Raw genomic sequence first — 15,776 nt, 5'->3', positions numbered from 1 at the left:
AAAACTAGTGATATACTATATTGGGAAGTAGAAAAGAGAGACAGGTGTTAGAACCAGAGAGATGACAAAGAATAAGCATTAGACAATGTTTCAAGTTAAAAAATCAAGAAATAACAGTATAAGCAAGTTATTTAGCAAGATGGGAAAAACCATCAGAAGAACCTAAAATAAAACCAGGTAGGTTACTTGCCATAAAAGAAAGGGACTGGAACTAGAGAAAGGAAAAGCATATCTACTTTTCTTACTGTAAGATCTTCCTCACTATTTGGACATGTGATACTTCTGATAAGGTTTTTAATACTGTGAAAATTTTCTTCAAATGGATTAACTATGCCTAAGAATAAAGAATCTGTTGTTTCTTTGTTTAAACTCAGGATTTTAAAGTTCAAGTCCATTCATACGAGTTTTTAAAAGGAAGAAATCAATTTGACGATTACAAAAGTTTACATAACAGCAAAATTCCAAGCGTAAGAGACTCAAGGAATACTAAAAATTGCTAAGCCAAATCTTCCTGAAATGAGCACCTATCAATACAACACACAGAAGAAGCTGACTACTATCTTGTTTATATGCAGCAAGCTTACTTATTAGAAATGGCATTATAGAAGAGCCAGAATACTTTGCAAATTTTCATTTAATTAACATTTATTGAGAATCAACTAGATAACAAAGTACTCTTGATGAGGATTTTCACAAAAATACAACATTCTATTTTTTACAAGTCATAGTCATCTAAGTAACTTCAGGTTGACTAAACCATAAGCACCACAAGCCTGAGTATCTACAACCAGATAAACATATAAAAGAAAAACTTAGGGTTATGTACAAATTACGAATCATAATCAAGACAGGTATGAGCTACTACAGGGGCAAGATTTGTAAATGCATTTCTTATACAAAATTATTCATTCAAAAGAATCCCTCTTATATAATGCCATAAAAAAAGAGTCAGTATGACTAGCAGGCTGGCATAGCAGTAGTTTCACTGTTTGGAGTCTAATACTGCTATTGTACTCTATGTCCTCATATATTGTTAGAGTATTTTGCTGTGACTTTGTATTACTTTTTAAATTTTTTAATTAAAATGATCAATTCTTGTAACAAAACTTCAAAATTAATACAAATTTAGAGTAAAAGATCATATTTGCTTAAATGAGAATTTGTATAGAAATTTCTCATGACTCATAAACATTTATTTACTATTTTACATGAAAATATTACTGAAATATTTTAAAGTAAATCTAAAATACTGATGTCACACACTTACAAGACAACATATAGCTTAGCATCCAACTCTACAACTGCCAGAAAGAAAAAATTAATCTCCTTTCTTATCCAATTTGATAGTCAAAAAATTCGTAACTTATTTAAGAGCATATCAGTCTCCAAAAAAGTTGATTCTTTTTTCCATCCTGTATCAAACTTTCATATCAAGAAAGGAAGTAGTATTTGTAAAATAAAAGGAATAAACAAACTCCTGTTTGGTACAGCTAGGCTGTAAGCATAAGAAATCATGAACTGCTACACCATTACTCCAAGTACAATTAACATAAAATATTTCAAACTACATATTTCAAATTGCATTCTGAGAAACAATTTTAGATATGAGTTACTAACTCTGTTCTAAGGTAATACGCAAAAAAAGCACTATTATAAAATTTAAGTTATAATTGTATTATAAATATTACAAATTCTGTCACCCTAAATTTGTATCATGTCTGCAAACTAAATAAAGCATCTATACAAAAAGGCTCACCTTCATCCACGGAGAACTGACAGCTCTTATCATTGAAGAAAAGAATTTTCTTCTTATCAGGACGGTTTACAAACAGTATCTGGTCCCCTAATGCCTTAAAGATAAAGAAAAATGCTTCAGTTAACTAAAATTACATCACCCAAGGAAAAAAAATTTCTTTCTTTCAAAGCAAAGGACTCCCATTTTCTTTAACTCTCAGTATAACATTAAGGTCCACTAGACCCAATTTTAATTCTTGAGTTTCTTTCTTGGGCAGTTCTGAATAGTTTTAACTATTGATACTTTGAGACTTTTATTCTTAGAGGTCTTCTGAAGTACTAAAAGAAAATTGAATTTTATTCTATTTAAAAAATTAATAAATCTATGCTGCAATTACAATTTGGGTCTATTGGACCCTTTTACTGATCTAAGAATAACCGTGGGATCTCAGTGTTCTTACCTTTCCTTTGCCCTGAAGTGTTTTGCTACTTACTCATCATTACCCATCAATTATTTCCAATTATGCTTTGAAAAGCTAAAATAAGAAAATGGAAGGATAATCAAAATCACCTAAAAGTGTGCAACTGTGAGATAGTCATCCTTCAGTTTTCTTATTGTACTGCCCAAAGAACTACACCCTCTCTCAAAAAGATATAAAAATCTTGAGTAATCTTTGCTGTCTTGTAGCTTTCACTGAGCTAAATACAGAATTCTTCATTTTCTAATACACATAACAATGACAAGGAAACTGATCTAAGATATTTCACTGTTACTAATGAATAAGGACAAGAATGCAAAAAGCCTGATAGTAGAATATTATAAACAAACTTTCAAAAGACAAAGAGAAAATCTTGAAAGCAGTGAGAAAAAAGCAAACCATCATACACAAGGAAGGGATGCTCAATAAAATTAAAAACAGATTCCTCATCAGAAAATCCACAGGCCACAAGGTAGTGGACCAATATATTCAAAGTGCTAAAAGAAAGAAAACTGTCTACCAACAATCCTATATCCAACAAATCTATTCTTCACAAGTGGAAGAGAAATTAAGACCCAAAAATTAATTAATTAAGAGAAATTAATTCCCAGATTAAAAAAAAAAAAAAAAAGCTGAGGGAATTCATCACCACTAGATCTGCCCTGTAAGAAAGGCTCAAGAGAGTCCTGCAGGGTAAAATGAAAGAACACCAGACAGTAACCCAAAGTAGTTATGAAGAAATAAAGATCTCAATAAAGGTAAATATGTGAACAATTATGAAAGTTAGTAATCCTGGAGTAACAGTTTCTAACTCACATATCATTTTCTACATGACTTAAGACATACATTATGTAAAGCAATTATTAGTCTAAAAACTAGTATTATCATAACTTGTTTTCTAACTCCAAATTTTCTCTTCTACATACTTTAAGAAACTATTGGATTTAAAAGAATTATTAGTTCATGTTTTGGAGCACACAATGCATAAGATGTAATTTTAAGACATCAACAACCAAAAGGGGTCAGGATGGAGCTGTAAAGAAGTGGAGTTTTCATGTTATTAAAGTTAAACTGATTTAATTTCAAATTAGAATGTTGTAACATTAGGATGTTCAATATAATCCAGATGGTAACCACAAAAATAATAGCTATAGAATATACACAAAGAAATAAAAAAGGAATTTTTTTATTTCAATACTAAAAAAATCAACTAAACACAAAAAAAATACTAATGCAAGAAATGAAGCACAAAAAGTTATGACACATAGAAAACAAATAGCAAAAATGACAGAAATCCCTGCTTATCAGTAATTACTTTTAAAAGCAAATAAACTCTCAAACAAAAGACAGAAACTGGAAAAATGGATAAAAACAGATAACCCAACTACATGTTACCTACAACAGACTCATTTTAAATTCAAAGACACAGATTGAAAGCAAAAGGACAGGAAAAAAAAAAAACAAAAAACAAAACTCCATGCAAACAATAAACAAAAGAGAGTAGGGGTAGCTATACTAATATGAGACAAAATAGAGTATAAATCAAAGTTACAAGACAAAAGCAGTATTATATATTAATAAAAGATTCATCACAGCAAGAAGATACAACAATTATGAACATTTACATAACATCTAAAGACAGACCAGCAAAATATATGAAGCAAAACCTGACAGAACTGAAGAATTCATTCTACAATAATAGTTGGACAGTTGGATACTTTAATACCCCATTTTTAATAAAGGATAGAACAAGACAGAAGAAAAAATGTCTTAAAACTTCCCAAATTTGATGAAAGATATGAATATAAACATGCAAGAAGTTCAACAGTCTTAACACAATAAACCAACTAAATCTGACAAACCTATTCAAAACAATCTACTCAACAACAGTATACACATTCTTCTCAAATTCACAGGGGACATTTTCCAGGACAGACCACACATTAGGCCACAAAATAAGTCTCAACAGATTTAAAGAGTATCATACAAAGTTAAATAGAGACTAAACAGACAACAGGGAAGATCAATGAAACTAAGAGATGATTTTTGAAAAGACAAATAAAATTGACAAACATTTAGCTTGACTAACCAAGAAAAAACTACATAAGACTCAAATAAATTGAAATGAAATCAAACAGGAGGCATTCAAATGATTACCACAGAAATACAAAAGATCATAAGAGACTACTATGAACAAATGCCAACAACCTGGACAACCTACAAGAAAAGGATAAATTTCCAGAAACATACAAAGGCTTTTATAAAGACTGACATGAAGAAGCAGAAATTCTGAACGTATCAACTACTAATATAAAGTGAATAAGTCATCAAAAACTTTCCCCGATGAAAAAGTCCGGAACCTGACAGCTTCACTGGTGAATTCTACCAAACATTCAAATAAGAATACCAATTCATCTCAAACTCTTCCCAAAAAAACAGAAGAAGAGATTTGTCAAACTTATTTTTACAAAGCCAACATTACTCTGCTACCAAAATCAGACAAGGAAGCTACAAAGAAAGAAAACTGCAGGCCAACATCCCTTTCCTGATGAACATAAATGCAAAAATCCTCAACAAAATATTAGCAAATCAAATTCAACAATATATTAAAAGAATCATACATCATGATCAAGTGGGATTTATTCCAGGCATGTAAGGATGGTTCAACATATGAGGAAATCAATGTGATAAACCACATTAACAAAATGAAGAATAAAAATCATATGATCATCTCAACTAATGCAGAAAAAGCATTTGACAAAATTCAACATCCACTATGATTAAAGCTCTCTGCAACGTGGGTCCCAAGGAAACATACCTAAACATAATAAAGGCCATATATGACAAGCCCACAGCTAACAAAAAACTCAACAGTGAAAAGCTGAAAGCATTTCCTCTAAGATCAAGAACAAGACAAGGATTCCCATTCTCATCGCTTTTATTCAACATAGGATTGAAGTCCTAGCCAGAACAATTGGGCAAGAAACAGAAATAAAAGTCATCCAAATAGGAAAGGAAGAAGTAAAACTGTCACTATTTGCAGACGACATACCTAAAAAAACCCCTGAAGATTCCACAAAAAAACTGTTAGAACTAATAATAAATTCAGGAAGTTGCAAGACGCAAAATCAATATACAAAACTCCACTGTGTTTCTATGTACTAATAACAAGCTATTAGAAAGAGAAATTAAGAAAACAATCCCATACACAACTGCATCAAGAATAAAATACCTAGGAATAAATTTAACCAAGGAGGTAAAAGATCTCTACACTTAAAACTGTAAGACAATGATAAAAGGAATTGAAGATGGCACAAAAAGAGGAAAGATATTCCATGTTCATGGATTGGAAGAATCAGTATTATAAAAATAATGTCCATACTACCCAAAGCAACGTACAGATTTAGTGCAATCCCTATCAAAATTTCTAATGGCATTTTTCACAGAAATAGAACAATCCTAGAATTTGTACAGAACCAAAGAAGACCCCAAATAGCCAAAGTAAACTTGAGAAAGAATAACAAAGCTGGAGGCATTGCTCTCCCTGATTTCAAACTACATTACAAAGCTACAGCAATTGGAGTGGAGGGTATAGCTCAGTGGCAGAGCACATGGTTAGCATGCACAAGGTCCTGGGTTCAATCCTCAATACAATCAATCCCCTAATTACCCCCCAAAAATGAAAATAAAAAGTTAAAAAAAAAAAAAACAGGAACTTTGTCCACAAAGGTACAGCAATCAAAACAGTATGGTACTGGCATAAAAGCAGACAGATAGATCAATGAAACAGAACAGAGAGCCCAGAATTCAACCTACATATATATGGTCAATTAATTTACAACAAACATGCCAAGAATATACAATGAGGAAAAGATATACTTTTCAATAAATGGTACTGGGAAAACTGGACAGCCACATTCAAAGGAATAAAACTGGACCCTCTTATACCATATGAAAAAATTATTTCAAAGTTGATTAAAGAATGTAAGACCTGAAACCATAAGACTCCTAGAAAAAAAACATAAGAGGTAAGTTTCTTGACATTTGTCTTGGCCATGATTTTTCCAATTTGACACCAAAAGCAAAGGCATCAAAAAGCAAACATAAACAAGTGGGACTATATCAAACTAAAAAGCTTCTGCACAGCAAAAGAAATCATCAACAAAATGAAAAGATAACCTACTGAATGGAAGACTCTATTTGCAAATCATTTATCTGATAAGGGGTTAATATCTAAATTAATATCTAAAATATATAAAGAATTCACAGCAAAAAACCAAACAACCCAATTATAAAATGGGCAGAGTATCCAAATAAACATTATTCCAAAGACACACAGATGGCCAATGGGTACATGAAAAGATGTTCAACATCACTAATCAACAGAAAATTGCAAATCAAAACCACGAGATATCCTGAGCTATATAATTCACAATGTTCAAGACTTAAAAGAAATTTAGTAGATCTATGAAGGAATATATATATATATACAGATAGATAGATATATAGATACATATAACAGGAAAATATGACCCATACTCAAGAGACACAGACTCAGTGCAGATCAGCCCCAAGATGATCCAGCTCTTGAAACTGAAATAAGAGGAGTTTAAAGCAGCTACAAGAAATTGTATGCAAGGGTGTAACAGAAAACTTGCTTGTAATGAATGGGGAAAAAAAAAACAGAAAATCTCACCAAAGAAACAGAAACCGTAAGAAAGAGAAGTCTATAGCTGAAAAATACAATCTCTAAAATAAAAAATTCACCAATCTGGCTTAACAACAAATTGGAGAAAAGTCAGTACAACTGACAGCAGACCAACAGAACAAAAAATAAGTTAAAAAAACAGAGCCTCAGGGACTTGTGGGACAATACCAAAAGGTCCAACATATAGGTAACTGAATCACCAAGAAGTAGAGGAGAGAAAGAAGCAGTTTTACTCCACAGATAGCAAAAAGAATTAATCTGCTTACAGGTTAGCATTAATCATTAGCAGTTGTGAATAACAGAGACTAGCAGCCTTCACAAGAGAATTCAAAAGGGAACTGTCAAAGTTACACAAAAATGGCTATGCTCTGTCCTGTTGTGTAGCACAAAACACAAATTTCAAATCTGCAACTGGCTCACGACAACCTCAAGTGTATATGATGGAATCTTTATAAAGAAAAATTTTTTAAAAAAATTTAAATCTTGCTATTTTTTAAGATCAAGAGGATATTATTAATTCAAATCATATTAAGGCATAGAAAGAAAAGAGGTTACCTTCACAGCTTTCTGGGAATTGGGCAGTCCTTCCTCTATGTCTTCTAAAAGAATTCCTCCTAAGCCTCGCTGGTCATGCTGATCTAAGAGTCTAAGTAGGGCCTTCTTATCTTTCACGTTGTACTTGGGCTTGAAGGCATACTTCCCATCTATTACTTCAATTTTTGGATTATTGACTAACGCCTGTAACAGTGACACAACTTGGATGCATTACCAAAAGGAAATCTCATATATACATTCTTAAATTCTACTAAGTATTTGATAAATAACAATACCCAATACAGTGGCAAATTAAAAGTATCCTGTGAATATCAACTAGCAGATCTAAAATACTGGATTATCCAGGGTCCAAAGCAACAGGAAGAGATCAGCATGGTGCTCACTTTTTATAAAAGAAAATGTGTAATATCTATATAAACTCAATTCCTTGGATGAGAAAGAAATCATTTTATTACAACTTCTTTGAAGAAAGCACCCATATTCTTTTAGAAGACAGGTAAGAATCTAAAACATCTATTAATATTAACAGACAAAGCAAGACGAGTACCACCTGTGCCACCCTCAAAGTACAGTTGTTTGCATGCTGGGATTACAATGTGAGAAATATATCCATGGTATGAACGTATCAACAGTCAGTCTACAGTATCGAACAGCACTAGCAGCTGTGGAAAGAACTGAAAAGGACCAGACTAGTAGTGCATTTAAGAAATTTACCTATAATGTCACCTTGAGTTTGAAACTCAGTAGGAACACAGGAGTTACTGAGAATAATGATGTTCCTAGTCAGTCTTTTCGTACAGCTAATATTAGAAGGAAAGCTCTTCAAGAAAGAGCAACCTATTTATTTTCTTCTGCAGCTGACAGCCTGACCCTGAAAGGATAAAGAGAAGAGACACAGAAAGAAGAAAGGAGGGAGAATAGAACAGTAATAAAAATAACCTTTACCTAATGTGGGTAGTCTGTGAAATCCCAAGATTAGGTAAAGCATCAAAATTTAAATGTGGATTGCCACTATTTGCATATCACTAATATAAGCCACTAACTGGTTCATTTTACATTAAGAAAACCAAGAACAAAATTTTGCTTGGTAAAATAAACTAAATGAATCCTATTTTAGGAAGTTTACATTTGGTCTTTAGAATCAACACTGGTCCTAGAAAGTCTGTCCTGTTAACTGTTATTTCATACTTAAACAGAAAAAGATAAATATCTCAATTTTTTAAATGCTATTCATTTCCAAATTAGCACGGTCACTGATGGTTTTGCGATTCCTTTTCTTCCAATGTTGTGTGTATATACACAGTGTTCGAGATTATTTTTCCAAGTAACCTGCTAGAGGCAGTAACATCACTATGAAATCATAATAGTAGTAGCAGTACAACAAATCCCTTGCTTTCCCTAACATTCCTCATGCTTTTAATGTCCTAAAACCGAAATAATACAATTTGCCAACATATACATTATAAAATTAGCAATTCAAAATAAGCATCAATTACTCTGTAAAAACTTAAGTAAAAATTGGTACAATAACTGACATGTAACTTTACAACTTTTATTCTAAAGTCTTTGATAGTTTTAAATAGATACATAAGATTATATGAAAAGCAAGTCAATCTCAAAATGTGAATGTTTAAAGAACAAAAGCCCTATACAAATTCTTTAAAGAAAAAGCAAAAATAATGATCAAATTTCAGTATATGAAAACCCTAGTTATAGCAATTTTCTTCCACAATATTTTAAGTCTATGCTTACCTCAGTCATTAGCCATTGTTTCTGCTTCAGTCCAATATCTAAATGTTGCGTTTCATCCAAAATTTCTTCTAAAGTAAGAGGATGTGTATCTCCCCTCTGATGCCGTGTCTATTGAGCAAAGAAACTGTTATTAGAAGACAGTTTTAAAATGCTAGATGCATTAAGTAACAGTTACAAGTACATCTTTTCAGGAATGTAGAATGTGTATTATTTGAGGCAGTACAAGTACAGTGATGAAAAGAATGGACTATAAAATCAGAATCGAGTTCAAACTTGTAGCTCTATGAAGTCAAATGATAAACTGAGAAAAAATATTTGCAATTCACATCACAAAGAATTAACGTTCTTAGTGTTTTAACAGTTCCAAAAATCTAAGAAAATTACCAAAGACAGGAACATACAAATCACAAAGAGATGCAAATGACCTTAGACATATGAAAAGATACTCAACTTCCACCAAGATATTTCTTATCTACATTTACAAAAATCCATGTTTGACAACTCTATTGGTGAGGCTGTAAGGAAACAGACCCATTCTGGTAAGAATGCAAATTGATACAACTCCTGGGAAAGGTAATTTGGCAATATAAATGTGCTGAGACCTTTTGACCCAACAATTTCACTTAAAGGAAACTACCCTATAGATAAACCACAACATAGCAAAGTGATAAGGTCACGGCAAGCATTGTTTGTAAAAGGAGAATATTAGAAACAACTAAAGTGGCAGTCAATAAAGGACTGATCAAACTACAGCACATCTATGCTACTATATAAATGTTAAAAAAAAAAAAGAAATTGCAGATGTTTTCTATGTGCTAATTTGGAAGGACATCCAGGACAAACTACTAAATTCAAAACCGTATGTAGGGGCAGGGTATAGCTCAAGTGGTAGAGCACATGCTTAGCATGCATGAGGTCATGGGTTCAATCCCCAGTACCTCCACTGAAAAACCAAATAAATAAATAAACCTAATTACCCACCCTGCAAAAAAAAAAAAAAAATGTAGACACCAAAAACTGATGAGTTTGTGAAGGAACAGGAACTCTCATTCACTGCTGGTGGAAACGCAAAATATTACAGCTACTCTTGCTTGGCAGTTTCTTAGCAAATTAAACATTCTAATCACACAGTCCAGCAACTGTGCTCATCAGTATTTACCCAAAGGAGTTGAAAGCTTATGTTCATACAAAAACCTGCACAGATGTTTACAGCAGCTTTACTCATAATTGCCAAAACCTGGAAACCACGAAAACGCCCTTCATTCGGTCAATCTGATAAACTGTGGAACATCAGACGATGGAATATTATTCAGTGCTAAAAAGAAATGAACTATCAAGTCATGAAAAAACATGGAAGAACTTTAAATGCCTATCACTAGGTGAAAGAAGCCAACCTGAAAGGGCTGCAAAACAACCATCTGACATTCCAGAAATGACAAAACTATGGAGAGAATAAATTCAGTGGTTGCCAAGGGATAAGGGGAAAGGATAGATGAAGAGGTAGAGCACAGAGGGTTAGGGCAGTGAAACTATCCTGCATGAAACTATAATGATGGACACATTCATTATACATTTGTCAAATCCTATAGAATGCACAACACCAAGAGTGAATTCTAAGGTAAGCTATGGACTTTAGCTGACAACAATGCGTAGGTTCAAAGATTTAACAAATGCACCACTATGGTGGCAGGATGCAAACAGCGTGGGAGGTTGTAGGGATGGGAGGGAATATATACACATTTTCTGTATGTCAACCTTTTTTGCTGTAAACGTAAAACTGCTCTAAAAAAGTGAAATCAGTATTTAAAATTTTTATATACATATAACACACAATGAAATATTATTAATCTATAAAAAAGAAGTCCTGCCATTTGTGACAACATGGTCAGACCCTGAGGGTATTATGCAAGTGAAATACGTCACACAAAGAAAGATAAATACTGCATGATCTCACTTATATATGGAATCCAAAAAAACCCCAAAACTTACAGATACAGAGAACAGACTAGTGGTTGCCAGAGGCATGTTGGGACGTGGGTAATTAACAGATGAAGAAAATGAGTGAAGGTGGTCAAAGGGTAAAAATTTCCAGGTAAGTCAGTCCCGGGGATGTAATGTACAGCATGGTGACTACAGTTAACAATACTATATTCTATAATACATACATATATCAAATTATTATGTTCACCTAAAAATAATACAATGTAATATGTTTATCATATCCCAATTTTTTAAAGTAAAAGTAAAAAAAAGTATTTATGTTAAAAATCATATCATATGAAGCCTTTCACATAAAAGACAAAAATAAAAATGTATATTCCTATTTTGTTTCCATATAAAGAACCGCTAGAAAGAGTCACAAGAAAGTTATAAAAGGGATTACTCATAGGAAGCAGGGCAGAAGAAAAACTAAGTTGAATTAGAGGTGAGAATAAGACCTTTTTCATTAATACCTTTTTATATTCTTTTTAAAAACTTATTTATATATTTATTTTACAATATCGTATTTTTAATTGAAGTATAGTTGATGTACAATACTGTATGTCACAGGTATACAATATAGTTGATTCACAATTTTTGAAGGTTATACTCCATTTATAGTTATTACAAAATACTGGCTATATCCCCCATGTTGTACAATACATCCTTGCAGCTTATTTTATACCTGATGGTTTGTACCTCTTAATCCTCCACCTCCATCTTGCCCCTCCCCTTCCCCTCTCCCCACTGGTAACCACTAGTTCCTTCTCTACATCTGTGAGTCTGTTTCTCTTCTGTTATATTCACTGGTTTATTTTTTTAGCTTCCACATGTAAGTGATATCTTACAGTATTTGTCTTTCTGTCCAACCCACTTCACTTAGTATAATGCCCTCAAGTCCATCCATGCTGTACACTATAAACTAATACAACATTTTAAATCAACTGTACTTCATTTAAAAAGTAAACAACCAACTCAACTTCTGGGCAGAAGAACTGAACAGACATTTTTACAAAAGAGGAAATGCAGGTGGCCAACAGAAACATGAAAAGTTGCTCAACATCACCAGTATCAGGGAAATGCAAATCAAAATCACAGTGAGACATCACCTCACACCTGTCAGAATGGCCATTATCAAAAAGAACACAAATAACAAATGTTGGCAAGGATATAGAGAAAAGGGAACCTTTGTACACTGTTGGAGGGAATGTAAATTGGTATAGCCACTATGGAAAACAATATGGAGGTTTTTCAAAAACCTAAAACAGAACCACGTATGGCCCAGCAATTCCACTCCTGGGCATATAGCTGAAAAAAACAAAAACATTAATTGAAAAAGATACATACACCCTGCTATTAACAGCAACATTATATATAACTGCCAAGATATGGAAGCATCCTAATGAACATCAATAGATGAACGGATAAAGAAGACGTAGCCTATATATGTAATGGAATATGACTCACTCATTAAAAAGGATATTTTTGCCATTTCTGGCCCTTCATTCACTTTTTTTTTTAACTTCAAAAATCAGAATTTTGTAACTGGCATAAACATTTTCACTGTATCAAAAATAACAAAATACCTAGAAATAAACTTAACTAAGGAGATTACCTATGATCTTAAAATTGTAAAACACTCATGAAGGAAACTGAAGATGATACAAAGAAATGGAAAGATTATCTTGTGCTCCTGGATTGGAAGAATCAACATTATCAAAATGGCCACACTACCACACTACCCAACGCAACCTACATATCCAATGCAACCTCTGTCAAATTATGATATTTTTCACAGAACTAGAACAACTGTAAAACTTACATGGAACCATAGAAGACCCTAAATTGCCAAAGCAATCTTTTGTAGGTCTTTTTTTCTTTCTTCTTTTTGTTCTCTTTTCTTACGGTTTGATGTCTAGAGAAGTTCCTTTAATATTTGTTGTAAAGCTGGTCTGGTGGTGCTGAACTCTTTTAGCTTCTGTTTGTTTGCGAAGCTTTTGATTTCTCCATCAAATATGAACAAGAGCCTTACTGAACAGAGTATTCTTGGTTGGAAGTTTTTCCCTCTCATCACTTTAAATGTATCGTGCCACTCCCTTCTGGCCTGTAGAGTTTCTGCTGACAAATCAGCTGACAGCCTTATGGGAGTTCCCTTGTATGTTACTTGTTGCTTTTCTCTTGCTAATTTTAACATTTTCTCCTTATCCTTAATTTTTGTCAGTTTGATTACTATGTGCTGTGGTGTATTCCTCCTTGGGTTGATCCTGTGTGGAACTCTGAGCTTCCTGGACGTGGGTGACTGTTCCCTTTCCCAAGTTGGAAAAATTTTTGGTCATTATTTATATTGTGTTTTATACCAAGAGATATACTAAACAAAAAGTTAAATTAAAAATTAAATTAAAAAGAAAAAGGAGGGAGGGTATAGCTTAGTGGGAGAGCACATTCTTTGCATGCACAAGGTCCTGGGTTCAATCCTCAGTGCTTCCATTAATAAATAAACAAATAAACCTAATTATCTCCCCCCTCCCCGCTAGCCAGAAAAAGAATAAAATTTTTAAGAAGAATAAAAAAAACAATTTCAGACCCTAAGCTCCATCACTGTTGGACAGGTTACTGAACTCTGGGCTTCAGTCAGGCCACTGAAAACTAGAGTAATTATTTTCCAAAGGTATGTTTGGAAAGCAGACAAAGTTTAACATATACCAGATAAGAACCATTTACTGAACATTTGCTATTAATTCATCCACTTATTCATGCAAATACTTAGTTATAACTCCTCTTTGCCAAAAGTACTGCAATGAGACATACAATGAAATGCAAACTACTTCTGCCTTTCAAGAGCTCCACAAATAGAGTAAGAACTAAACATACATATACAAAAGTTAGGCATACAAAACCCTTTTGTGAGTTCAATTCATCAAAAATACAAAAAATTATAAACCCTTTTGATATGGTTGCATGAACTGAAATAAGGAAAGATGGAAATTTACTAACCAAATTGCCTAATTGGTGAGAAAGATTAAAAAATTAGTTTCATAATTTTGTAATGAGTTACTGACTGTGACTGCCATCATTATTGAAACCCCTCCCCCAAATACTGCATTCTCTCCCCTAAAGACATCCACGTCCAAATCTCTGCAACCTGTGACTGTGCTACCATCTGTGGCAAAAGGGACTTGACTGATGTGATTAAATTAAGTATCTTGAGATGTAGAGACTCGATTGTCTGGGTAGGTCCAATGTAATCATACATATCCTAATAAGGGAAAGAGGGAGGAAGGAGAGTCGCAGTGAATATTAATATCATCCTCTGTGATGATGGAAGAGGCTGGAGTGATGCAGGGACCAGAACACGTCAGGAAACGCAGCTGGCCTCCAGAAGCCAAAAACGGAAAGGGAAACAGAAGGTTCCCTCAGAGCCTCCAAAAGGAATCACCCTGCCTACTTTAGCCCAGTGAGACTGATTTTGGATTTCTGTCTTCTAAAACTGTGAGATAATCAATTTGCACTGTTTTAAGTCACTAAGTTTGTGGTAATTTGTTACAGCATCAATAAGAAACTAACATAAGTACTTTCTTCCCCTAGATCTATATGAATCTCTGTATTTATAGCAAAGAAAGCAATTAAAGCCAAGGATTCAAATAAAGTAAAACATTCAAATCACTTTGTAAAAGAAGGCTAAACGAAGATTTTCAGACACGATGAGATGTTTGATCATACTGCTTTCAGTCAGCAAAAGGGTTTTTTAAGAAAATATATCCATTTTACCTTTTATCTCAACTTTTAAAATTTCTAATTTTATGCAAGTTTATAACACACAGAGGGTATCAGTACAGAAGTGTATTAGTACATGTATAAAGCTAGAGGATTTTTAATCTTGGGGTGGCCAATCAAACAATGGTGTAGATCAGTACAGTTATTTTGAATGGGTATTTTGATTATTTTGTATATATGCAATGTATTTAGGCATATTTGGGATACATGGACCTGGAAGTACATAGCTTAAACTAGAAGAAATAAAGGAGGTTAATTTTATTTGTTTAAGGATAGCCAAGTGAAGTCTTTCAAAATAATTTTTCCATATTCTCCATTATCGCTGATTATCAAATATATTTTCCTTAGTTTTCTTCACATTAAAAACCTTCCCATCATAATATAAAATTATTAAAAGACTATGTCAATCTGGAAATATAAGCAAATAAATACAGCTCAAGAAAAATTTAAAAAGCACTAGCCCCATCTTTGTTATTATTGCTGTTTTTAAGTTTAAAATAAATGCTACTTTTAGAATCAGACCAAGCTTAATAGACAGAATACTCAATGTATAAAAGCTGAACTAGTTTCATTGAATTATGTAAAAAGAGAAGCCAAAAATACAGCTATCAAACTGTCAAGTGAAAAGATATTACAAAAAAATGAGTGATCAGAAAGAAAAAAAAAAGAGCAAGAGAGATACCTGAAAAACTTAAAATTACTTCCTTATTTCTTGCTTAGATTAGGAATTAAGAAAAATGGACAGGAGTGTCTAGAGAATACATAATACTCAAAAGATGTCTGGTGTATTGCAC

General features: G+C 32.9%; 1 protein-coding gene across 2 annotated transcripts in view; it reads right to left on the bottom strand.

Moving 5' to 3' along the window:
- Positions 1-15,776, bottom strand: part of GTF2E2 (general transcription factor IIE subunit 2) — a 59,901-nt gene that overhangs the window by 17,566 nt on the left and 26,559 nt on the right. For both annotated transcript variants that reach the window (XM_031440177.2, XM_010987983.3), the window contains exons 4-6: positions 9,229-9,336; positions 7,477-7,659; positions 1,757-1,850 (exon numbers count right to left, since the gene is read on the bottom strand). In XM_031440177.2, the coding sequence (XP_031296037.1) occupies positions 1,757-1,850; positions 7,477-7,659; positions 9,229-9,336 (385 nt within the window). The remainder of the gene's footprint in view (positions 1-1,756; positions 1,851-7,476; positions 7,660-9,228; positions 9,337-15,776) is intronic.

This window comes from Camelus dromedarius, chromosome 22 (genome assembly GCF_036321535.1).
Source record: "Camelus dromedarius isolate mCamDro1 chromosome 22, mCamDro1.pat, whole genome shotgun sequence".
NCBI classification, from domain to species: domain Eukaryota; kingdom Metazoa; phylum Chordata; class Mammalia; order Artiodactyla; family Camelidae; genus Camelus; species Camelus dromedarius.
This window is presented reverse-complemented; position numbering and strand designations above follow the sequence as displayed.